Raw genomic sequence first — 25713 nt, 5'->3', positions numbered from 1 at the left:
TCTTCCCATTTAAGCTGTAAGCTCAATAACGTAGGGGACTTTACCTGTTTTTGCTCACCATGATATTCCACAAAAACTAAATGAAAGGATAAATGCACTACAAAGAAATTATTTAAAAGTCAACAGTTTCAAAGAAACTAAAATAAATAAATGACTAAATAAATGAAAATTAAAAACAAAAGCAAAAGTGGAAGTAGCTATCATTCACTAAATATTTAACAGGTACTGTGTGCTAAATGCTTCATGTATTTTATTAAAATTCACATTTAAAACATTATTTTATAAATGAGGAAAATACATATTTGAATGTTTAAGCAATTTGCTTATGAACATAAATCAGTAAGTCAAGATGTGAACCCAGGTTTAAATATTTCCAAGGTGTGGTCAGTTTTCTTGTGTACTTGGACTTTGAAAGTAGATTGACAGTATTTCAGCCTGAAATCAGCAACAAACTAAAGGCCTGGAAAATTATGGAATGAAAGTATTCCACCCTCATTTCCTTGCTCAATATGTGGCCAATTTGAGATCTGTTAAGATTTTTTTGGTTATTGCTAATTAATAGATCATCAAATATATAATTTATCTCTGAGTTATAAATATATAATTTATCTCTTAGTATAGAGGTTCTCAACTGAGGTAGAAGTAGAAGGGTGCAATTTTGCTCCCCAAGGGATACATAGCAACATCTGAAGACATCTGTTATGGTTTAGATATAAGGTGTCCCCCAAAAGCTCATATGTGAGTCAATGCAAAAGGATTTAAAAGTGAAATGACTGGGTTATGAGAGCCCTAACCCGATCAGTATGCAAATCCAACTCTAAGCAGGTAGGGTATGGCTGGAGGAGGTGGGTCCCTGGGGCATCTTTGGGGTTTATGTTAGTTGAGTTGAGTTTTCCGCTTTCTCTCTCCCTCTCTCTCTCTCTCTGATACAACATAGTAAGTCATGGGCAAGCTAATATTCTCAAAGTAACAACTAGAAAAAATACAATTTTAAGAATACATCAAGTTAAAGATGCTAGAGAGTATGGAAGCAAAGAGGAAGATAAGCAAAATTCCAGAAAGTTTGAAAAAGCTGCTTTTTTAGGTGACTTGGGGCATGCGGAAACTTTTGGGCATGATTATTTTATTGTGGATAGAGTCATGGGTATATACTCATACAAAAACTTTCCAAATTTCACATTTTAAATACTTAGTTTTATTATGTCATTTATACCAAAATAAAATTCAAACAACTCAAAAAACCTTCTTTTTAAGAAGAAATTACTCAAGAATTTTGTTAAATGTTAAGTGCTCAAAACACAAAGCAATATCATACATCTTTAAAATAACCTACCCAAAAAAGTAAGGAACTGTTCTTCATATTCTTTCAACTTTAAATGAGAAAAAGTAACTGATAGTTACTCCAATCCTCTCTGTACTGGAGTGCCACTGATGCACTCTGATAGTTACTTTTTTCTATATCCTTTCAGCTAACTTTTGCAATGAATAATAACTTAATAATACCTAAATATCTATATTTTTTGTAGTTTCCAAATGTGAAAGCAGACACCTAGTTAGGCTGTTTAGTAAGTCTGATAGGTATCTTAATGCAACATTCAAATTATATGAATATTTGAATATATGCTTATAATCTTTCTAGCAATCATGTTACTTTCTAAAATTAATATCAAAAATTTATCATTTTTCAGGTCACAGTAATATATGTTGTAGTGTTTTTATTAACACAATAAAAAGTTACACTGTTGAAAACAAATATAATACATAAAAACCTGAATTTTCAGAAAAGTACATTTTGCCTTAGTCAGCTTTTTCACTACTGTGACTAGAAGCCCTGACAAGAACAACTTTAGAGGAGGAAAGGTTTATTTGAGGGCTCACAGATACAGAGGTCTCAATCCACAGACACCCGGCTTGGGACTCAAGGTGAGACTGAACACCATGTGGAAGAGCGTGGCAGAGGGAAGCAACCACATGATGATCAGAAAGCAGAGACAAACACTACGCCAGATACAAAATATATACACCCAAAGGCCCGCCCCAAATGACCCACCTCCTCCAGCCACATCCTACTTGCCTTCAGTTACCACTCAGTTCATTCCATCAGGAGATTAATTCACTGACTGGGCTAAGGGTCTCATAACCCAATCATTCCCCTCAAAACCATCTTGCATTGTCTCAGACATGAGCTTTGGGGGACACCTAATATCTAAACCATCGCAAAGATGGATAAATATTATTGGACTATGTACATTTGAATTTTATAATTTCACATTTTAATAATAGCTTTTCAGGAAATTTATCATATAAAGTAACATTTATTTAAACTTTCAGATTTAAGTATTGAAACTTGAATAAAGGCTTTAACCATGTGATGTTTTTCTATGGACAAACAGTATGAGTAAGATTAATGTAGAAACATAATGTGTGTATGGAAGAGAAGAAGGGCCTAGACAAAAAGAATGATTGAAGGGATAACAGTATATGATTACAGTGTGGCATTATAAAGCTATTAATAATTCGTAACTTTTACAATTACTAAAACTATGATCTCACTATTTATGGATTCAGACAATGAACATTAAGGTCCCTATTTTAATAAGACAGCCAAATGCTATTATCCTTTTTGTTTTCTACCTACCACTCTGGAACTCTAATTAAAGTTCAATTCAGACCAGTACCTATAATTTTTAGGTAAATATGATAACTGCTATAAGGTAATTTCTTTAAAAACAAAAAAGTTACCCAAGTTCCCTTTAAAGAGATATATACTTGAAGCTATTAGGAGTGCACTCTAAATACATGTTCACTTAAAATACAGATTTCAACAAAAGTTAAGTATGATAGTACTTTTCCCCTCAAAAACTGTTTACAAATACATGTAAAATGTGTGGAAAACCATACACTACCCTCCAATCCTCTCTGTACTGGAGTGCCACTGATGCACCACCGATTAATTCCACTCAAACGCTGGGCCATTTCTGCAGCCTGGTGAGATAGAAATATGAAAGAAAAAGAAAGGAAAAAGTCACAGGAAGAATGCAGAAGTCAGGGATACATTTACCCATGAAAACAGCCCATAAATAACTATACTTAGGTAGGACACACTAGCTTTTATTTAACAATTATCATGCTCAATGTCAAATCTCATTAATGGGCCATCTTCCAATATAGTCCTTCTCTTGAATGAGAGGCTGCCTTGTGCTACCCTAAACTGTAGGGACAGTTTAAGAATGCAGAGAATAAAAAAATTCTCGAATGACTAGTTTATCCCCTATACTGCTCTATACTTCAGATGTAAACCTCTGTGGTAGGGGATATGATACATAAATCAGCTCAGGTTAAAGACTGGTCAAAGGAGACAGATAGAAAAAAGATAAATGATAAAGGTGAAATTAAAATTCTGACCTCTATAGTAGCATTTTTTTTTATAAACATATAATCTCTTCACAAGTAAGACCAAACTGCCAAAGTCAGCAGAAATTTTTTTTAAAAGCTCTTAAACAGTTTAGTTTGATTCACATCATCCACAAATTGACATCCAAATATTCATGAATATTTCCATACAGAGCATGGATGCAGAGAGACAAAATAATTCCAAAGGGCTGTGGTATATAGAATGTTTAACAGCAAACTCTCAACTAATATCAATACTGTGGGTTAACTATCCATTAGCTATTAAATTTTAGTACCCCTAATTCACTTTCCCTTTCTTCCCCAATCATCAAATGATTTTGCAGATTCTTACTTTTACTGCAGGACATTCAACCATCTGGGCTTCATCAAGGCATATCCTCCACCACTCCACAGCTACTAGGGGGCTGGGAATGGCCATATAGCGTTTCTGGTTCCGTAGGCGACGCCCATCCTCACTATTGCTATGTGGGATATCAACATAGTTCAGTTCTGAACGAAGAACATCATAGGTAATGATAACTATATCCTGCTCTGCCAAAAAATGAGGCTGTAAAAAGCCATGTTTCTTCACTCCTTGATATACCTAAGGAAAAAATCAGCACCAATACAGTTATTGCAGAAAAACTTGTAGACAAATGAAGTATTCATTTATTCATACCCTTACCAAGCCCTTTCTATTTGCCAAAGATCATATGTGCTGAGACAACTCGCATACCTGTCTACAGAAGGACACATTTCAGTGTGGTGGAAGACAAATAACATGAGCAATGTAAAAGGACCTATAACAAAAGTAAATGTGTTAGCATTGCAGTGGAAAGAACTATTCTGTGGCTGAGAAGGTGAAGACAGAGAAACTAAAATTTAAGGTAGACTTTGAAGAACATTTAGGAGTTCTTGCAGGTGGGAAAAAAGGGAAAAGGATAATAGGTAGATAGATGGAAACAACAGCTGTGTGAGAACATAATGGTATGAAAAAGTAAGAGCTATTATTTACAAAATGCCTTTAATATTTCAGATACCGTGCTAAGCATTATCTTCAAACTTCAACAACAATCCCATTAGTTGTTGTTCTTACTCCTGTCCTGCACATAGAAACATCAAGTGGTTTGCTCAAAACAGAAAGAAGACTCAAATCAAAGTTTTGCCTATCCATACAGAACAGACCTTTTCAACAGCAAAAACTGTGCTTTACTTATTACTGTATTTTCTTCTACGCCTAGATAGTGGCTGAAATATAGAAAACCTACAATAGTTGCATGGAAAGAAAGAAGAATAAAGGTAGAGAAGAGTACTAATATTAGTAAACAATAACAATGAATAACCATTTACTATTTGCCAGCACTTTATCATATCATTTAATCTTCATAACAGGTCTAGGACAGGATACTATTTTCAGAACTTACCACAGTTCCTGGAATATAATAGGTGCTCAATAAATATTTGCTGAGTGAGTAAATTTTTATTTTACCAATGAGGTACACAAAAGTTTCAGAGAATGAATCTGGAGCCAAAAGATCAGAGATCAGACAGACAGCTACAATTACATAATGCTGCCTTTGGGTTCTATTTCTCTCTGAAAGTATAGATGTTTACAACCAACTTTTTTGGTTATATGATCAAAACATTTTTAAAAAACTTTCATATCTTTATACTCAAAGTGCTTTTTTTTTTTTTTAGTTTTTTTGTAGTTGTAGATGGACAGCATGCCTTTATTTTATTTGTTTCATTTTTATGTGGTGCTAAGGATCGAACCCAGGACCTCACACATGCTAGGCAAGTGCTCTGCCACTGAGCTACAGCCCCAGCCCCTCAAAGTGCTTTTAACTCCTGAGATTCTCAAGTCAGAATAGTCCCCTGTTCTATATTTTATTTTCAACTTCCTTTTAAAGCTCTGATTTAATATCACTATTATACCAGTAAGTTAATTTTGGGGATAAACAATAAAACAACAAAGATTATAAAAAGTGAACAAAAGTTTACATCTTTCTATCCCTCTTTAGCCCACACTGCCTCACCAAGACTCGAAGAGATGAAGACCTCACATGGCGGTTGATCTCATCCACCCACTGGTGACAGATGGAACTTGGAGAAATGATCAGAGTTGCCCTTGTTGAGACTGGATCCATTGCAACAAGGCAGTGGGGGCAGTAAAAAGGTTTAATCTTTACATTCTTCTCTTCATAATTCACACATTTTGCATGTTGCCACAGGTGGCATTTCAGGCACTGAACCCGAGGCTTCCAGTCTACCTGGTCAAGTTCACCACAAATGCACTCAAAGCGATAATCAGAGGTATTATAGGGACTCACAATATCAGAACGTGGCATCTCATTACCAGCAAGGTTCAGAGATTCAGCATGGTCCTCCGTTTCTTGTTCCTGCTTAACTTTAGAGACACATGCACTTTCAGACATGGTAACATCAGTAATTTCAGACTCACTAGTAGCTGGACAGTGACTTTGTGAATCAGGATTGACGTTAAGCTGACTTTTTTCTTTTTTTGTGGACGGAACAGGCTTTTTCCTCAATTTACTACGATTTCTCCTGGTCTTATAATAATAATAGTAAGGATCATCATCATCATCAGAGGTGTTAGATGGCAAGTATTCGGAATCTGTATCCTTGTTCCCTGATTTTCTGGATTCTTTCTGAAGTTTCCTTGGACTTCCTACTGTCTGTGAATAAAATATAATTTAATCAATTTATTTCAACACAGCTATATTCTTGAAATTAAATTCCCAACTTCATGTACATGCTTTTACAAAAAATTCAGTAGCTAGTCTTTATTATCATTTTTTCCTGAGGAGAATCATTCCTGATAAATGGCTTCTAATCTACTTTTCTGTAGTCTGCAGGGGAACAAGAAGGAGGCTCTACTCCTGTACAGTAAGTACCATTTGCAAAGAATAAAGATCAGAAAAATAAAGGGAGTTATTGACATTCTGATATTAATATTTTATAATATGCTGCATATGTAAATCATAAATATCCATACTCAGACAATTACAAAAGAATCAAGTACTTAAAAAAGCAAGTTAATCTATCAGGCATTACAATTAACACATAGATTCCTTCTAACTTTCCCTTTGATGCCTGTGTCATTTTGCAATTATTTGGTCCCTGGTCTCAACAGGTCCCAGGACAGTAAAAGTAAAGCAATACTGCAGCAATGCCTGGTAAGGGTATACATAATACATGGGGGGTATGACAAGCAGGTAGGTGACAGGACAGCTTTCTCCAAGTGGTGTCAGAAATGAGATCAAACAGGATACTTAACACAGAACCAATGGTATCAACTGGAGGATCCCCCCCCACCCCCACCCCCACCGTGGCAGCAACACTAATAAAAAGCACCGTAAACTGCAGTCTTCTACACTGCCTGGGATAACACTAGAAACTACCTACCATAGGAAATGAAATTTTTTTCTACTTTTTTTTTACCGTAACCAAGCTGGTAGCTTCTTATTTTGACTTGTTATCATTAGTCTTTTATTGATTTGTTTGTGAATACTGTATATATTTTCTTAAAATCAAATTGAAATTATTGGACCAATGAAATCAACTTTATAAACAAATGCAAAAATTTTATAAGATGGTAACGTGGAAATGAGAATTTTATATAAAAGATTTGAAATGTATACAATGTGATACACTAAGTTTAGGTATCGTAAGTACTTTACAAGTGTACACAAACATTTTAATTAATGCCAGCAGTATGATGAGACAGAGAAGTGATCCTAAACTCTGTATTATGTTTAACCAACAATTTTATAATTCACACCTACTTGAGTACTTATGTGCTAAGCATTCTTCTCTGGATTTAATGGTAACCAAAATCAAGTTTCTACTTTTTCTTAACTAGAAAAACATTTTTTTATTTTTTTAAGTCTTCACATTAGAACTTCAGTGTCATTGTCAAGGTGAGATTTGTCAACTTATTCTGTAAGGCATTACACAGATATATAGGTACCTGCTTTTTTGTTTTATCACATATATCCTCTTCCTTGTAATTCTTTCCCAATGTAAAAGTCCCAGAAAAACCATGGCCTTTTATCTGTTTCACAAGACCTTCAAAAATTAAACATTTCAGCATCCGTTTCAGAAGACTTCTGTTTCGCTGAACATCGTATCTATATATAGAACTGACATACTTGTAGATGGAAAGGATGGAAACTCCTTTTTTCCCATTCATTTCTTTCACAGCTGTCAGGATCATTACCCGTGTAGCTAAATGCAAAAGAATATCCTAACTCAGTCAAAATAAATAAAAATGAAATTAGAAATAAAACTCAGTTCAGTTTAATCTGCATTGGGGACTGTGTTGAGAAAAAAAGAAATCAAAGATTTACTACTGTAAAATAACACTCTGAAAAATATGTAATAAAATTTTATCTCCATATACTAAGAAATAAATCTGCAACAAAAATAATCTAAGGAAGAACTATTAAGGTTAATTCATTAGTCTTAAAGAACAACAATCAATTCAAATTTATAAAAGAAAATTCTCACAATTACTTAGTACATGACATCATTTTAGGGAAACACTCATTTGCTAACAAGAACCTAAAGTAGCGATACTTGTGAATAAACAAAGCTGGGTTCAAATTGTATTCTAAAGAACTACCTTGATCAAGTCAAATGAAATAATATTTCTTAAATTTTTCTTAAGATATTATGACCCATTTATACTATATATAAACAACTATAGAAATAATTATTCATAATAATTACAAGATTATCTCTAAGAACTATAGGAACTACAATGAAAATCACTTTAAGAAGACAGTTTAAGAAATATCATACTTACGGGGGCACTGAACTTTTTCTTTTGGTTCAAATTCCATATTCTGGGTTTCCATGGCTTTTACTTTTCCTCCAAAACAATGTGATGGGATGAAATAATTCACCACTTTTCCCTGATACAAACAACATTCAGTAGTCACACATTTGCTTCCAGTATTCTGAAGTGTTTATTAAAATTAATACTCCTTCCATTAAGAAAATGCAAACAGCTGAAAATAATTATGAAAGAAAGGGCTAAATACACTATTCATACATACAAACCTGTTTTTTATTTCAGAACCTAAAATTAGCCATTTTTAAAATATGCACATATTTCAGGACAAGGACTTCATAGTTTATTTCATATAACAATCTACTTTACCAAGCTACCTCTATCTTTTAACAAAGTTCTAATATTAGATTCTAAAATTTACATACCTGGGATTTGAGTAATTTTTAAATATAGCAGTGTTTTAAAATATTTAATGATAATGTGGATCTGTGTAGTAGTAACAAAATATTTGAGGAGTCAATAGTACTTCTGTAAAGGAGTTTCCTTGCCAACTACTTGGAAGCTTGGTAAGTGATCACATATCCTCTTCCTAGTTGGCCAACATCACTTGAGGAAACCCTGCCAGATCACAAACATCCCATTCTCTGTGCCCACTTGAAGTTAACTAACCACTAATATCAATCATTAGCTCCGGAACAGAAAGTGTTGACTTGAATGCCAAGCAAATGGTCAACAAATGATGCCTTTTGAGAACATATGTCCCCCACTTTCCTTCCTACCTCAGGAAGAGAGAGAGCATCTTGTTTGACATCTTGTCTAGTATGCGTTAGAATCAGAGCCAAAACCTCCACTGTCTTTCCAAGACCCATCTCATCCGCTAAAATTCCACCAAGCAACTGTGGCCCAGATTGTGGGTACTCGCGGATGATGCTAAAGAAAAAAAAAAAAAAAAAAAAGCAAAATACATCATAGTAATGTATAAAAATCATACTTTCCTAATTAGTGTTCCTAATGAGAACTCGGAAGAAATGCAAAGTTATATTTGAGCATGTGACAATTCAAATTCCTAGATCATAAATGAAGAAAAATAAAGAAATAAAAATAATAATAGTAATAAAAACTGCATGAGATAACAAATAAATTTACAGAAACAAAAGTGGTATTGATAAATACTCATCATTTTTTCTCTTTTATAGTTAAAAGGAAAATATGTATGCTTTCTTTCTATGACCTTATGAATCTGTGAATAAAAATAAATATGAAGAGCAATAACTACTGACTCATTATGTTTAATTATTCCTAAAACTTTAAAAATACAAATTGATAGATTTCACGAAAAATCTAAAAACTGGGCCATAGTAAACAAAGTAACTTTTACTTGAAATAAAAATTTCTCTTTAAATCTTGATAAGCACCTTATGTCTATTATGTTGTATTCCTTACTAAAAATGGCAAGTGCTATTAATTCTACATCTATTCTATCTATAAAAATATCTAATAAGACTTCAACTTAGTATTTCTTTTGGGTACTGCCAAAACTGAGGACATGTGTTACAATTTCATACAGTTTTACATTTATTTTTAAATTAAGTACTTAAGTAAAATTCTGCCTTACCAGCCAGTGTAGGGATTATAAAAGAGTTTCAAACCATCAGATGTAGTAATCTCTCGCCATAAGTGGTGCAGGGAACTTTCTAAAATAAATAAATAAATAACCACAAGAGTAAATTTGTTTCCCTTTCTGTTAAATCATCACATCAAGATAAAAATAAGTAAATAGTCTGGATACCCTGGGATACTAATTTTGAAGACCCATGTTGAGAAGTCTTATTCAGGAAAGACCACATAATTACCACACAAATAAAAGTCTAAGGATTCCTCCAAGTCTTTTCTTCTAATATTATTCTTTAGTTTCTTTGCTTTGAGCACAAATCCATATAAGCAAGTAATAAAATGGAAAAGTTAACTGTAGCAAATTGCACAAGGTTAACAGGAAAAGAAAGCTAATGTATATACCCAACTCCTACCTGATAGCTACCTTATCTTGTATAAATCATTCAAGAAGTTCCATAAAGTTTTAAAATAACTCAGCACACATATGCTAGTAGGCTAGTACATTTATCTGAATCCTACCTGATGTCTTATGTGGGCCAGAGAGTCAGGAAAGAATTACTTGAGGAAAATATATCTAAAATTACAATTCTTAAAAGTACTGAGTTTGTTCCCATCAGAATCTTCCACCATCTTTTTTCTTAATATTTTAACTTGTTAAAACCAACTTCCAAAGAGGGAATGTGTCTCTACCCATCAGTAAAACCAAAGTAATTTTTTGGTGCATTTCTAAGGGATTAAAAGATGAAGTAGGAGCACAGATGAGCAGTGTTTATGAAATGAAAAGATCAAAAGATGAAAAGTTTTAATGAGACAGAAGAACTACTTACTACATGCCACATGGGGATTTAATCAACAAAATGTGCTTTATGGACAAAAAGAAAGAAGTACTGACACACACAGGATGGATATATCTCAACATTATGCTGAAAGAAGCAAATTTCCCCCAAAGTGTATGTTTATTATGATTTCATTAATTGTTTCAAAAACAAGCAGAACTATGGTCACAATGGTTGCCTCCTGATGGGGTTGAGATAGGAAAAATGACTGGGCCATGAGGAAACTTTCTGGGACAATGGCAATAGTTTACATCATGACTCTCTGACAGAGGTATAATGGGAACTGCATATGTAATTCTTAATTTGTAATTATATTAACAAACAAAAAGAAAAAAACCGGTGGAATTAATTTTAACAGTTTATTTTATTTACCCCAATATAATTAAAATAAAGATATTTTACATTCTTTCTATTTGGAATCTGGTATGAATTTAAACTCAGTACATCTCAATTTGGACAATCATATTTCAACTCTCAAGAGCTATTTGTGGCTTGTGGCTACTTTGGGGCCAGTTTAGTTCTTTATCTTAATTGCACTGCTGGCTACATAGATGTATAAATTTATTTAATTCATCAAACTGCCCTTAAGATCAGTACATTTTACTGTATGAAAGTCACACCTTAATAAATTAATTAAAGAAAAATATTTTGTTTTAGAGAAAAAGTAATATGGTCTGTGGGAAAATTTATAGAACTGTCCTTTCTTCAACAAATAATTAAAAAAAAAAAAAACAGTGAAAGGAGACAAAACCCACAGATTATGAATCTTAACAGAAACCAATCCTGATGACAGATGTTATTTTTGTTTCAGATTTGAACTGTATGTGTGTGGATGTGAGAGAGAGAAGAAGGGAGGGGAGAGGAGGGGAGGAGGGAAGGGATGGGAGGAGGAAGGGGATGGGAGGAGGGAGGGGGAGAGAGAGAATGGGATCAGGAGGAGTGGGAATGAATTGCTATTTACTGTTCAAAATGAAAAGTTTAAAAAAATGAAGTTTGATAGAAAGTATAAACTTAAACCCATGGGAGAAATAACAGCTATTTGTCATTAAGTAAAATAAATCTACATAGGAGGAATGACAAATAGTTAATTTCTCACTTCCCATAATCAAGTAAAAAAAGTCTCATCTTGAGGTACTGATAAAGTGCTACCCATCAATCTATTACTTTCATGAAAATATTTACTAGGTGAAATTTTATTTCTTTATTTATTTTGTGGGACAAAGAAAAAATGCAAATGTAAGAAAATTAGTCAAGCATAAATTTCTCACTTCTATAAATTTGTTTTTTGTCCTAATATTCACCATCAAATTATGATAAGTTTCTTGTAGCGGAAAAGCAAAATTCTCATCTAATTAGATTCTAGAAGAAATTATTAGCTGGTAAGTCATGTAAATAAATTTCTTGGGTTTTAAAAAATTCTAATCATGGCTGTGTTCATTTTGGCAGGAAAAAACATCCCAAACTTTTCTGAATAAGGAAAGTAAAAAATTAACTTTTGTAGATTTCTTTTTTTTTTTTTTTTTGTAGATTTCAATTTTGAAGTATTTCTTAGAATATGATTTTGTTCATAATAATACCTATTCTATCCTATCTTTCCAATATTTGTTGCTTAATAATTATGCCCCTCACCCCTCATAATCCCTCTAATCAAGGTGCCTTTTGTTAAGCATCTTATACTTGCCACCAGTAGGAGTACTTCTGAAATGCTCTTGTTGTAGCATCCAGTTGACAGCCTCTCTCTGATAGGGTCTCAACACAGGGGTCAATGCAGGATGTTGGACATCCACTTGCACAGACAGTGTTTCTTGCTGATGTGCTTGCTTCACAAAGTGATAGAGCTCATCGATGTCCTGTCCCTCTGGTTCACTCTCTGAATCTTCCTCGTCTTCTTCCAATACATCTATATATTCAAAAACAATGTAGTCACAACTTGATTTACCTTTTATAACCACAAGTTGTTCTTATGCTAAAAATACACCATGTACTCACCTAATTCAAGTCTTGTGCAGTGTGTATTACAATTGGAAATCCCTATTAATTCTACATTGATCAAAAATTTACCCACTTTTCCCATAGCATCTTCTTTTTGTTTTCTCTGGCTAGAATTAAAGTTCTCTGTGCTCATACAATACTTTGGATATAATAATACATTGTTATCTATCTAGTAATGCAATCATTTACACGTATCTGTCCCTTACCCACTGAGGTAAAAATGTGGTATTGTTTTTAATACCTCTTCAGAGAAGCTAAGATACCTGGCCCATTTTGAGTATGTAATAACCACCTCAGGAAATGACTGTGAGTATCTTCTGAAGTTTACAAAATGATAACCTATTTCACTTTTACATCTAAACACAAAATATCTATATGCAGGCTGGGCATGGGGGCTGAGATAGGACGTCACAAGTTTGAGGCCAGTCGAAGCAGCTGAGCAAGATTGTGTCTCAAAATAAAAACTAAATCAAAGAGCTGGGGATGTAGCTCAATGGTAAAGAACCCTGGGTTCAATTTCCAGTATTGTTCAAAAAATATAGATATATATCCATACGCAGCTATTATTTTTCTATGTCTATTAAGTTAAGAGTTCCCATTCTTATGCTAAAAAAGGCGAAGCCTTTAGTAGCAGCAGTTGCTAATTAGGAAACAAGTGCTTAACCTATAAATGTCAATTTGGAAGAACATCTGATTCACTTGGCACAATTGTCCTGTTCAAGTGAAGACCAAGTGCCCACTCTAACATGAAAAAATAAATTAAAACTATACTGGGAAATTTATAACATCTTTCAGTTGATTCCTTATCAAAAATATCATTCTCTCAAGATGAAGAAGTGAACCACTTATTTATGACTTGGTTTCAAAGAGGTCTATATAGTTTCATAGGACATACTGAATATGCTCTAGAACTAAAAGATTACACCAAAAATACACAGCTCACTTGGTTTTCAGTAAAATAAATAAATAAATAAAATGCTGTACAGAATTTTCAATTACTATACAATTAGGCTAGTTCTGTAACCTACTACTAATATCTAAATTTGAAGTGCTCCTTAGAAACCAGGTTTCTAAAAATTCAAAATCTATTATTTTTGAGAGAATTATAGAATTTTTATCGTAACTTTAAAGAATTCTACATGTATTTGAAAGCATTCCTGTTAATTCTGAAACCAGGAATTTTTTTCCCCACTAAGTCTCTAACTTGCAAAATAATTTACTAGTATTAGTATTATGAAAGAATGTGCGACAGAATCTACACATTGACTAAGATTAGAAACTGATTTCTAAAATAATTCAGTATAAAAATGTTCTAAAATTTGCACCTGAAATAATGTTGCCCCACTAATTCTCCAAACAGAAGTTTGAGCTGTTTTGGCAGTAGTGCTGTGGGTACCACCAAGTCATTCACACTCTCCCCTGGCCACCAACGGCACACAATTCTGAAACTACATACAATTCTGACCAAGAATACAATGTCCTGCCAAGAAACGGAGTGAAGTCATCTGGTCTTTATGGGAACCAGACTCTTGACAACTGCAAAGGAGAGGTGGAACAAAGGCCAGCCAAGAATCTCTGGCTGTGATAAAATTGTGCACAATAATACAAAAAATCCAACCAGTTCAGATCCGTTTAGACTACCTTTCAACTTGCATACTACCTTGGCAAACATTTCTTGACTGCTTACTATAAAGCCAAGCACAGAGCCAAGCAAATACAGTAAAATAAATTGTAATAGTGAGGGCATTTTGGATAAGCAAAATTTTGCCACACAATGTTTTATGTAAGTCATATAAATTTTTAAATCCTTTTTATTACCTGTTTTTCTGGTTGTAATGTATAGGAGTTGAAGGATAAATCCACAATGCAAAAGCAATAGAAATTTTAATATTTACTTTAAAAATTACCTGGAATAATAAAATTGTATAACTTTTCCATCACTCTCTTCATGAGTTGATTAAACTTTTTCATTCTTGAATTTGCATCACTGAAAAAGTCTAGTTTTGCTAGGCCAGCTTCCAGAATATAAATTCCAACCTACAAAGAATTGTTAACAAAAAAATAGTTTTACTTGGAATATACCATTCTTTGTGAGGACATAAGAAAAACAGACTTTTTTGTTTTGTCATTTTGAAAGGTATTCACAGTATTTGTTCCACACAAGTACTAGTTATATACCTACCAGATCTCTTCCAGATATTTTCACTTTCAATAATTAAAATGTCTATTATGTTACATACACCAGTCCAGCAAGAAAACAACACTTCTCTAACTGAAACCAAACCTGGGACAATGTGATGAGAACACCCAATTCTATCTACAATTTGAAACTTGATGAGCATCAGAATAATCACTGAAGTTTGTTAAAAATGCAGACTTCCTTAGAAGATTCTAACACACATGCTAGGATTCTTATGAAGTTAGGTTTAGAAACCCTTATTACTGGATCAAACACTAAAATTTGTCTAGTATGGGGAGGAGGGGTGGTGAACCAAAACGTAAATGTACTACAAGTGGCCAAAGCAAAACTCAAAATAGAAATTAGATTCTGGGAGGGTTTTTTTCTTAAAACCCACTCATGGATTAAATAAACTCTGAAGAGAATATTAAAGAATGACCAAGAGTTACTAGGGAAAGGGAAGGAAACCATCTGGGTAGAGGGAATTGTGAGAGTAAATGGGAAGATTCAGAAAGATAGCAGAGTGTTTGCAGGAAACAAATCAATCTGGAGTTTCTGAGACAAAATAAAAGGCAGAGTGAAAGAGTATGAGGCTCAAAAACCTATCAAAGGAGGGACTAGTATAGCAGATTAGAAAGATTATACTTAGTTCTTTAGGCAGGGAAGAATTGCATGCATGGTGTACAATTCCAGAAACTAGATAAAGGATCTAAAAAGGTGTGACAGGAAATAGAAATGGTTAAATGATTTTTATAGTAAGGAAGGGATGATGGGTACCAAAAGAAATCATTGATAGGAAAGATGGAAAGGAAGAATCAGGAGGATCTCTTTGAAAAAGTGGTCTAGAAATGATTAGTAATAACACATTTTCTATAGTTAGCCCAAAATATAGTGTATTTGAAATTTGATAATAAGAGGCTTATTGCTGGTTTTTCAGACCTACCAAGTTAACATTAAAATGAACTGCTAATGTAGAAGAACTTTAAAAAGATACCATAGAAATTGAATACCTTGATTATGTGATTTCCTTCTGGTCTTTGGTAAAGTTTTATTCTTCTCTTTTTTTGCAGCCATCCCAAATCTTCTAACAGTTCACCAGTGAAGGATGATTCTACTCGAATACCTTTGTCACAAATGCTGACTAATTCTTTGAATCCTTTTTCTTGTTTCTTTACCTCCTCACATTCTGAATGAACATAGATCAGGAACTCACTGCTTGACTCTGAACTCATCAATGTAAAACTCCTTTCAGAAAAATTTTCAATTAAATTCTGTTCAGGTAGAAGCTTAAGAATTACTTCTCCCAGAAATGCTTTCCAAGAATTATCCAAGTGATAGGGAGAAATTATAATACTCAACTTTACAGAAGAAGAGGAAAAACTATCAATAGTTTCTTCTTTTTCAGTCAATTTTAAGACACTCCCAGACTGTGAACACCTCTTTTTGTCTCTGTGAACCACTTCTCCCTGTGGGTTGTCATCCAGAACAATGCAATGAACAGGAGAGGATTCTGCACCTGGGCAGGGCTGCTCGTCATCAGTCAAGGTGAGTGGTTCATTCCTCCTGTCCTCATGCATGTTCCAACGAAGCTGCTGCTGCTTTTCTTCGTCTACCTTTACTGGAAGAGCGCGTTTCCGTCGGTTGCTCATTTTCCCCTTCTCTTGGTTGGTAAATGTGAACTCTAGAAGATAAATGAAACAGTAGGCATACCACTACAGGATTGTAGTATGTAAGTATTCCCTGATGAGAAATTCAGCATAAACTCAAAGTCCATATATTCAATGTGAAATCTTCAGAGAGAAACATAAAAAACAGGGTAATTTTTTTAATTAAGTTGAATATAGCTAAGGAACATATTAACCATAATCTGTTGTATCAAATAAATTCTAATTTTTTCCAGTCTTTAATGAATATATTTAGCAAAGACAATTTATTGTGTAAAATGTGAAACACATTTGATAAGCAATATGTGAGGGCAAATCTTTCTCATAGCCTGGCAATGTTTATTTGAAATATTTATTAATATTTAAACTCGCATTATTGCTACAGAATTTCAGTTTTGTTTTAAAATTCCAAATCATTAACAAAATAGCACTTGAACTTTACATGGCTTAAAAACCCTTAAAAATTTATCTTCTTTTTCAAAGGGGAAAAATGAAAATATAGATCTCTATTTCTTTTTATGGATTAGTAACAAAACAGGATCAGAAGGATAACTGGGAAAGGAATAAGGTGGTAATGGAAACCGGGGGAAATGAGAAAGAGGCAAAAAAAAAAAAAAAAGGAGGGAAAACGAGTAGAGGGAAAGAAACGTGCATGCTGGTCATATCAAAAGAGAAATAGGGGCTGAAAGTAGATTATATGATTATATGAAGTATGCCCCAAATTTACACTTTCCTTAGACAAAAGTCAATTCCTAGGCCAAATGTAAAACCACTAAGAGAGCCAGGTGTGGTGGCAAACACCTGTAATCCCAGCAGTTCAGGAGGCAGAGGATCACCAGTTCAAAGCCAGTCTCAGCAATAGGGGATGTGGCTCAGTGGTCAAGTGACCCCGTACCAAAAAAAAAAAGTCATAAGAATAGTTGGTGCCTATTCCGGCCTAGTAGATGGGGTGGGGATAGGGAAGATGCATTAAAAAAACAAAAAAAACACTAACTAAAATTTTGCTTCAAGTGCAATTTAAGAAATATTCCCAATAACTTTATTTTTGAACTGTCCTATTATATGCATGGACAAATAAGTCAAAAGGAAATCTATTATTCTGTATAATTAATATGCACCAATTAAGAAGTTAAATAAAACATCCTATTTTGCTGAGTCTCCACTAAATATTTAGTACTCTGCTGTATTTCAGGGGAGAATATAAAATAAGCACAAATCAAATTATGGACTAATTCAGAACAGAAAGAAACTTTTGATTTCTTGATAAACCAAGTACATAGAGCAGCCTGCAGTCCTCTACTCCTACTAACTCCCCACTGCTATATGCTCCAAATCCAGAAGAATGAGAAATGTATTTAAAAAAAAAAAAAAAATTCAAGAACACAGAGCTCTGTTTAAAAATACAACAAAAGATATTCACTAGGGAAATCTTAGCTGACCAGAAACTTTGAGAAGTTCCTAAAAAATAATACAGAGTAAATTTATGATTACACAAATGGTATGCCTTTACGCCATGTACAAACAGAGAAACAACATCTATCCCATTTGTTTACAATAAAAAAAAAAAAAACAGAAGGAATAAAACTGAAAAGTTAAGTGAGATCAGGAATGTATTAGTGGAAAAGATGGGAGCATCACCCAGAGAATTTCCAGGCTCAATGGTGGTGGATCTGTTAGTGGAACCCAAGTGAATACAGGGTCACAGACACAGATAATCATGGAGTATCAACCCTCTCTTTCCTAAAAACAATACAGCTGTAATGGGGACACCTATTTTCAGTGAGAGTAGTGCCTGAACTGAAGATATGTCCTTTTGTTACTGATTATGGAAAAAAAAGTAAATGACAATGGACTCTATCCATGGAGGGATCTTATCAATCCTCACTCCCATTGAACACATAAGAAAATAAGTTGAAGCAGCTACATTTGATCCTCCCCTAAAGCAAGCTGCACAAGTAATGAAAGGTGAAGCAGGGAATGTAAAGTGCAAAGACAAGCTCACAAAGAACAATCAAACATTTAGAGATCACCAACAGGAGAAAAAAAAAATCAACAAAGACAAATTTTTACCTAAGAAATAGATGGAACAATTTGAATCACTTTACAGTATAGACAGTCAATAACATCACATTCTTCGGGAAAAAAACATACTGTCTTCATGAAACAGAAGCAGTAAGTAATAACACTGAAAAGATATGGCTATAAAAAAAGGTGTTAAGCAATTTTGGAAAAGCAAACTAAACTGCTAAAATCTAAGAGAAAGGGAAAAAAAAAAAAAAAAGGAAAAAGAGTAGGCCAATTATTCAATAAGAGCAGAATGAATATAATTACAGAACAAATGTTAAAATGATTCCTGAAACCAGTAAATTCTCTTATAGTCCCTAACTGACTTTTCCTGGTTTACCTGGAACTTTTGTCATTCAATCACTGAAAGTACTTAATCCCAGGAAATCCCTCTATCCCAGCCCAACTAAGATTGCTGGTGGCCCTTATCCCAGCTTATTCCAAGGAGATAGTTTCCAGCAACAACAAAGGAAGGTAGGAAATTATAGTGGCATGGTCTCTTTTGAACTAAGGAAACATTTTAGAATTTGTAAGACAAAATACCAAATAGAAAGGAAGTGCACACACAGAGAGCTCTTGAAGATATGTAGAGGAGCCACTCGCATATGTGAGGATAATGATTTATATTTGTGGATGAGGGAAATAGTCAAAACTGGAGAAAGGACCACCAGAAATAGGTAGAACAATCCCTGAAGCTCATACACAGCTGGGACTAGTTTAGAGAAATACCCTCTTAATATAGGAAGTAACGCAGAATTCTCATAATTGCTTTATTAGTGGGCCCAAGTTAACTTTAGCCTAATGACTAGAAACAAAACAAAACAAAAAAAAAAATGACTTCCTTCCGAATCTATTCTAACAAACCTTAAAATAAGAAGCACAAAACTGAACAAAATGTCAAAAAAAAAAAAAAAAAAAAAAAAATCACCAGGCATAAAACAAACAGTAAAGAACCGTTTAAGGAAAAAAAGAAAAAAGCTCTAGAAATGACGCAAACAAACCAGATACAAACATTCAGTTATTCTAAATATTCTGTATATGTTCAAGAAAGTAGAGAAAAACATGAAGATAATGAAGAGAAACGGAAGACACACAAGAAACTCAAATGGAATTAAATGTAGATGGGAAAATAACATCTGAAATGAAATGCTAAAGTATGAAGTTAACAGCAGAAAAACATGGGAAAAAAAGCAGACTGGTTCAAACACAGTAACAACAGCAACTTGTGAAAACGAATTAAGGGATAAACAAAAACTGAAACAACAAACAGAACATCCAGACCTACTGGAAAATGTCAAACAGTCTAACACACATGGAATTAGAACCTAACAGGAAAGGGGGTAAAGGTAAGAAACACTATTTGAAAAAAATCATGCATGAAAAATTTCCAAATTTGATAAGAACACTATCAACCCAGAAAACCAAAAAGCTCAATGAAAACCAATATGGGCAAATACAAGGACAATTACAGCAGGGTACATCATAATTAAATTGCTTAAAAGCAACAACTCTCCAAATTAGTCTTATCTCTTTGATTCTGATTATTTCTCCCAGTCTAGAATTCTAAACCCAACAATACACCTTACAAAAATTAAGATGAAAAAAGACAAAACCAGAAGGATTAATTACCTCCAGACCTATACTATAAGAAATGTCACAAGAAGTTTTCAGGCAGAAGGAAAATAATATTAGACAGAAATCTGGGTCTACACAATGAAATAAAAAGCATAAATAAAAAGTATGTGTAAATATAATAAATATAATTTTTCTTGTTTTAAATTTAAGAGATAATTGACCTTTTCATTAAAAAATTTTGTTCTAAAAACTTTTTAGCAAACATAAAAAAGAGAAAAGAGTAAAGTAATGTAATTACTGTATAACATTATGTTCATGGACTGGAAGACTCAGAATATCAAGATAATAATTCCTTAATACTGATGTATTGAATCAGAGTAATACCATTCAGAATGCCAACAAGTTTCTTTGGAAGAAAATGACAAACTGGTTCTAAAAATTATATTGAAATGCCCAGGATCTAGAAGAACCAAAAAATTTTGGAAAAGAAGAATAAAGTTGAATTAATTACACTTATTCCAAAACTTATATCAATAGTAATCAAAACAGGGTGGTAATAGTGTAAAGACAGACATAATATTCATGGAAAAAGATAAAATGGTAACTGACCCACACAAATATGGTCAATTGATTTTTGAGAGAAGTTCAAAGGCAGTCAACAGGGAAGGTATATCCCTTTCAATAAATGGATATCCATGTGAAAAAAAATGAACCATGAGCTTTACTTCATAACATATCTAACAGTTAAATCAAAATAGATCATAAACTAAAATAGCCAAAACTAGAAAACTTCTAGTTAGAAAATAAGTGACACTGAGTTAGGTTAAAAAAAAAAAGACAAAATTTTAAACAGGACACACAAAAAGAATTTGAGACTATTAAGAAAATGATAACTTAAGCTTTATTACTATTAAATATTTTGGCTTTTCTGTTATGGAAATAAGACAAACCATACATGGGGCATAATATTAGCAAAACGAATATCTGATAAAGGATTTATTTACTGAAAACATAAGGAACTCTTGCAAATGAACAATAAGACACATGACTTTATTTTAAAAGTGGGCAAAAATTTTGAACAGACACTTCACCAAAGATGATCTAAAAGTAGCAAATAAGCACATGAAAACATCTTCACCATTTTCAGTCATTATGACCAAGTCAACACACAAATCACAACGATATGCCACTATACATACAATAGAATGGTTAAAAGTTAAAAGACCAAAGGTGTGCAGAACTGAACTCTCAAGCATTTAATACAGCATAGTCATTTTGGAAAAGTTTGTCAGATTCTAATAAAGTTAAATGAGCTAAAAAGTGGAAATGACCCAAATATCCATCAACTAAAGAAATAAACTGTGGCATATTCATACAATGGAAAGCTATTCTATGATAAAAAGAAACAAATTGGACTGGGATAAGCTAGTGGTAGAGCCCTTGTTTAGTATGCCCAAGACTCTAGGTTCAATCTTAAGTACTCTCAAAAGAAATGGTACTAGAGATTGAACCCAAACTATTGATGCATAGAACAGTGTGGATAAAATTTCAAAGCATTATGGAAATTAAAGGAAGCAAGTTGTGAAAGACTACATATTGTACAATTCCATTTACACACAAGTCTAGAAAACGTAAAATGTAGTGATATAAAGCAGATTAATGATTACAAAGAGCCAGAAATTGGGAAGAGGTAACTGACAGCAAAGGAGCAGGAGGGAAAGATCTGGGATACCAGAAATGTTCTATGAATGGTGGTTTTGTGACTATATACCATATATTTATCAAAACTCACCAAACTGTTCACTTAAAATAAAATTTTATAATATGTAAATTATACCTTAATAAAGTTGATTTGAAAAGCAAACAAATAGATGCAGGAATTAAAAATTATAAGAGAATATTAAGAGCAGCTTTTTTTCTAATAAACTTGAAAAATCTAGATAAAACATAATTTCTAACAATCTGTAATGAACAAATCAGCCCAAGACATAGAAAATCTGAATAGACCAATAATCATAAAAGAATCAGAAGTAATATTGTTTACCTACTTAAGACCTATCCCCTGCTTCTTTGCTGACAGAACATTTATTTAGGAACATGGTGGCCCTATGACTCAAAGAAGGATGGAATCATCAGCAGCCCTGAGGAAGTACTTCTACTACTGGCCAAACCAAGTTCAACCAGGTAGCACAAGATATGTGTAGATATTCCATTAAAAATAAGTAAAATATAAAAGTACTACTAAAAACTCAGCTCCTTAGTCTTACTAATTGCACTTCAAGTACTCGGTATCCATATATTAATACCAGCATAAAACATTCAAATAGCAAAAAGTCTACCAGAGATGGTCTAAGTCAATCATGAAAATTTCATTCACGTTAGCCAATGCTTAGTTTATGAACACACATGTGACAGATATAATCAGTCTCTGGTAATGGTTAATGACTTTTTAGCCATCTTCTTTTATCTTCTAGAAGTAATACATAGAAAGCCCTAAGTGTTAATTGTTGTCATGTTTTCACGTTACCTGAGGGCGGCTGATGTAGGCTAGGTTTGTAGGAGTAGTTTGGCTATGCTTACTGTAGTTCTTATTTTCCTCCTGAGATACAAAAAATTATCTCAGGAATGAGATCATATGGCAATGGCTGCCCAGCTTAATAAGGTTCTATGACTTAGTTCCAGCCAACGTAATGAGTAGAAGCACTATGTGCCATATTTTTTTTTATTTTAATTTTTGTGTGCCCATATTTCTTAAAATAAATTTGTTAACCAAGATACTATTATATCAGAACACATTACTTCAACTACTAATTCATTCTCTGTTAAGACCCATGCAGTATCTTTTAAATCATGTATGCCAATGTAATCTGTACATTCCTTTAGAGGTTTGCTTTCAGCCTGATTCTTCTAACATTAGAGATTCAAGTTATTTATCAATAATAATAATTAAATAGGAGAAAAGTAAATACTAAGCATGCTTGCAAGGTTCTCCCTTTGTTCAGTTCTTAGTGGAGCAAAACTCACAGTTAAAAAAAAAAAAAAACAACCCAAAACTGGTTGATTCCTTAAGGAATCTCTATCCACGGACAATGTCTTAAACCAAAGATATTATCTAGTCAAAGATAATTTGGGATAAAAACAATAATAAGCAGTTAATAAGTACTGGTGAAATTCTATACATTTGTAATCCTTTCCCATTTCCTTCTCCATGTGTCTTCATACCTTCTGAATCACACCTTTAATGGTTCTACTTCTTCCTCAAATATCAGTGTTTGGGTAAAATGTGATTATGTTAAGTTTTCTGCATAGGTCACACTTTACTGTCTTGCATTTAAAAGCAAAAAACCTTTTGATGTAAACACACTCTCACACTTTTCTGGTGGTTGCTGTCCCAATATTCCTTGGAAAGCCTTCCTGCCATGTTATGACTGAGGAAGTTGATTTAAGGTCTTTCATGCTTGATCCCAACTGCTCCAGTGTTCACTGTGAACTACTTGGAAGTTGAGCAGAAATAGTATCCTATTCAGTATTTTACCTCCAAAGCCAGGTCAGTGCCAAGATGTAAATGATAAACAAAATAATGTGAAACAAAGATCGTTAACTCCCTATCTTCCTCCATTTTAAGGATCTGCAGTACTTTACTCACATTTCTTTGTCTCTTTAATTCACATTCTATCAGAATACAGATAACAGAAAACTATTCTTTACTATCTCTGGCCTAGAATGAGGTAAAACAAATTATATCTTTAAAGAAAACAAACATGGACGTCTAGAAAAGTTTAAAAAAAAAAAACTTATTAAGAGAACACAACAAATGAGTATCAAACTTAAAAAAAAAATCCTTCCAAATGATTTATTTCTTCATTAAACGATACACAAATCCTGAATTACAACAAATCCATGATGGACCATGACTCAGGCTATCAAGAACAACTAGAAGTAGACATTTGACATTTTGCTGTCCAAGGTGTTGGTTTAGGCAAACAAAGTCCAATGGTTACCAAGGACTTGTAATCTCTTAATGATCCAGTATTACCACAATTTGACAGTACAGATATTATGGATCACATCTACTCAAGGGAATTTCATCATCCCCGCTATTGTCAACTGGAAAAATTAAAAATAGCAGTAACAACTTCAAAGTCTTTATGTTATTTTGTTCGGTCAAAGTCTCAATTTAAGCACAAGCAGGAAAACATCAAACATCTAGGGTTTCTACTTCATGCAAATGTCGAGCTGCTCGGAAAAAGCACAAGTTTATTTGCCATAATTTAATAATAATGTACACTTGACAGCAATCATCAGGTACAACCACATCTTCCCTCATGAACCCAGCTACTATGGTGTGAAAAAAGCACAAAGCGCAAGAGTGGTTTTGAATGCAATGTAATTAACTCCAAAGGTAGAACTTTCAGTCAGACTAACCTGAAGTCCCTGCCTCGCCTTTTAACTCTATACCATCGCGCGCAGCAAGAAGCTGGGCTGCTGCCCAGTGCCAGCCTCCAGAGGGGCACACGAAAGGTACACGACGATACCCAGTTATCTTCCCAAAAGACCCGAAAGAGGTTACAGGCGGGGCTGCGAGCCGCCGACCGACCGGGCAAACGAGCCACCTCGAGGCAGACGACCGCGACGACCGCTCCCCGGGCAGAGAGGTGTGGACCCACCACACACGGCACAGCGCAGTCCCCAATCCACCCGGAGGAGCACAGCCTCCTTTCCCACCGCCCCGGCCTGCGCCCGAGCTGGAGGCGCAGCGGCGGCCCAGAGGCCCGCACGTCTGGGACGGGGAAGGGGTCCGGGAGGCTCGCGCTGCGGTTCCCCCTCAGCCCTGAGCTTCCCGGGCTCCGGGACAACCCGAATCCTCTCTCCTTGGCCCCGGGAGGCCAGGGACGTCTTCCCTCCGCAACCTCTAACCCCTGACCCTCTATCACCCAAGCGCCTACCTACGCTGGTTCTCCAAGTCTCTCGAGTCTCTGTGCACTAGTCCTGGGTCCCTCTAATGCCCTTGCAGACGCCCGGCAGGCATTCGCTGTCCACCGAACATCCGCCTGAGGTGGGCACGCGCGCGGTATGCTGGGTAGTGTCGGCTTTCGAGGGGGCCCAGAAACCACAGCGCCCAGCTGCCGGGTGCGCGCCGGAGCGTGGGGTCAAAGTGAACGCGCACGTTGGGGCGCCCCGCCCCCTGTCTCCCGCTCTGGCTTCATGCGTCTCTTCTGCGCAAGTCCAATCAGTTAAAGCCCATCCAAGGCTGCCGCGGGAGTCTCGCGATAGCTCTGCTCAACATTATAAAATATACGATTGGCTGATACCCCGAAGGAGGAGGCGGGGCAATCAGCAGATGGAGGCAGGGCGCGGGTGTACCCCTGCAGCCAGGGATGGGTGTAATTTATGTCTTTAATTAAAAAGCAGAAAATAATTCTTTAAAAGCATCTATTTTATTGCTTTTGGAAAACAATTAGTGATGAGGTATGAATAGAGCTAATCTTCCCCCTCCCAAAAATGTTAAGACTTTTAAAGAAGATGAAAGTAAATATTTGAAGGTAAGAAACACACTACATGTTAATTATGCTGAAACTG

The 25713-nt window shown here is 34.5% G+C and overlaps 1 protein-coding gene across 4 annotated transcripts in view; it reads right to left on the bottom strand.

The window, feature by feature from the left end:
* Positions 1 to 25285, bottom strand: part of SHPRH (SNF2 histone linker PHD RING helicase) — an 83928-nt gene extending 58643 nt beyond the window's left edge. Inside the window, exons 1-11 of one of the 4 annotated variants that reach the window (XR_013764997.1) lie at positions 25080 to 25285; positions 15841 to 16511; positions 14559 to 14688; positions 12337 to 12559; positions 9825 to 9899; positions 8989 to 9139; positions 8222 to 8330; positions 7385 to 7641; positions 5430 to 6089; positions 3746 to 3997; positions 2907 to 2985 (exon numbers count right to left, since the gene is read on the bottom strand). Coding sequence is in view for 3 of the 4 variants with exons in the window: in XM_079146812.1 (XP_079002938.1) it covers positions 2907 to 2985; positions 3746 to 3997; positions 5430 to 6089; positions 7385 to 7641; positions 8222 to 8330; positions 8989 to 9139; positions 9825 to 9899; positions 12337 to 12559; positions 14559 to 14688; positions 15841 to 16479 (2575 nt within the window). In the remaining variant the exon portion in view is untranslated. Of the gene's footprint in view, positions 1 to 2906; positions 2986 to 3745; positions 3998 to 5429; positions 6090 to 7384; positions 7642 to 8221; positions 8348 to 8988; positions 9140 to 9824; positions 9904 to 12336; positions 12560 to 14558; positions 14689 to 15840; positions 16512 to 25079 lie in introns of those variants that run through there. The other 3 variants (XM_079146813.1, XM_079146812.1, XM_079146814.1) reach the window with 3 other exon arrangements.
* Positions 25286 to 25713: the final 428 nt, after the last annotated feature.

This window comes from Sciurus vulgaris (assembly GCF_902686455.1).
Source record: "Sciurus vulgaris genome assembly, chromosome: 7".
Lineage (NCBI taxonomy): Eukaryota > Metazoa > Chordata > Mammalia > Rodentia > Sciuridae > Sciurus > Sciurus vulgaris.
Note: the sequence above shows the minus strand (reverse complement) of the source record. Positions and strands in the feature narration are given on the sequence as shown.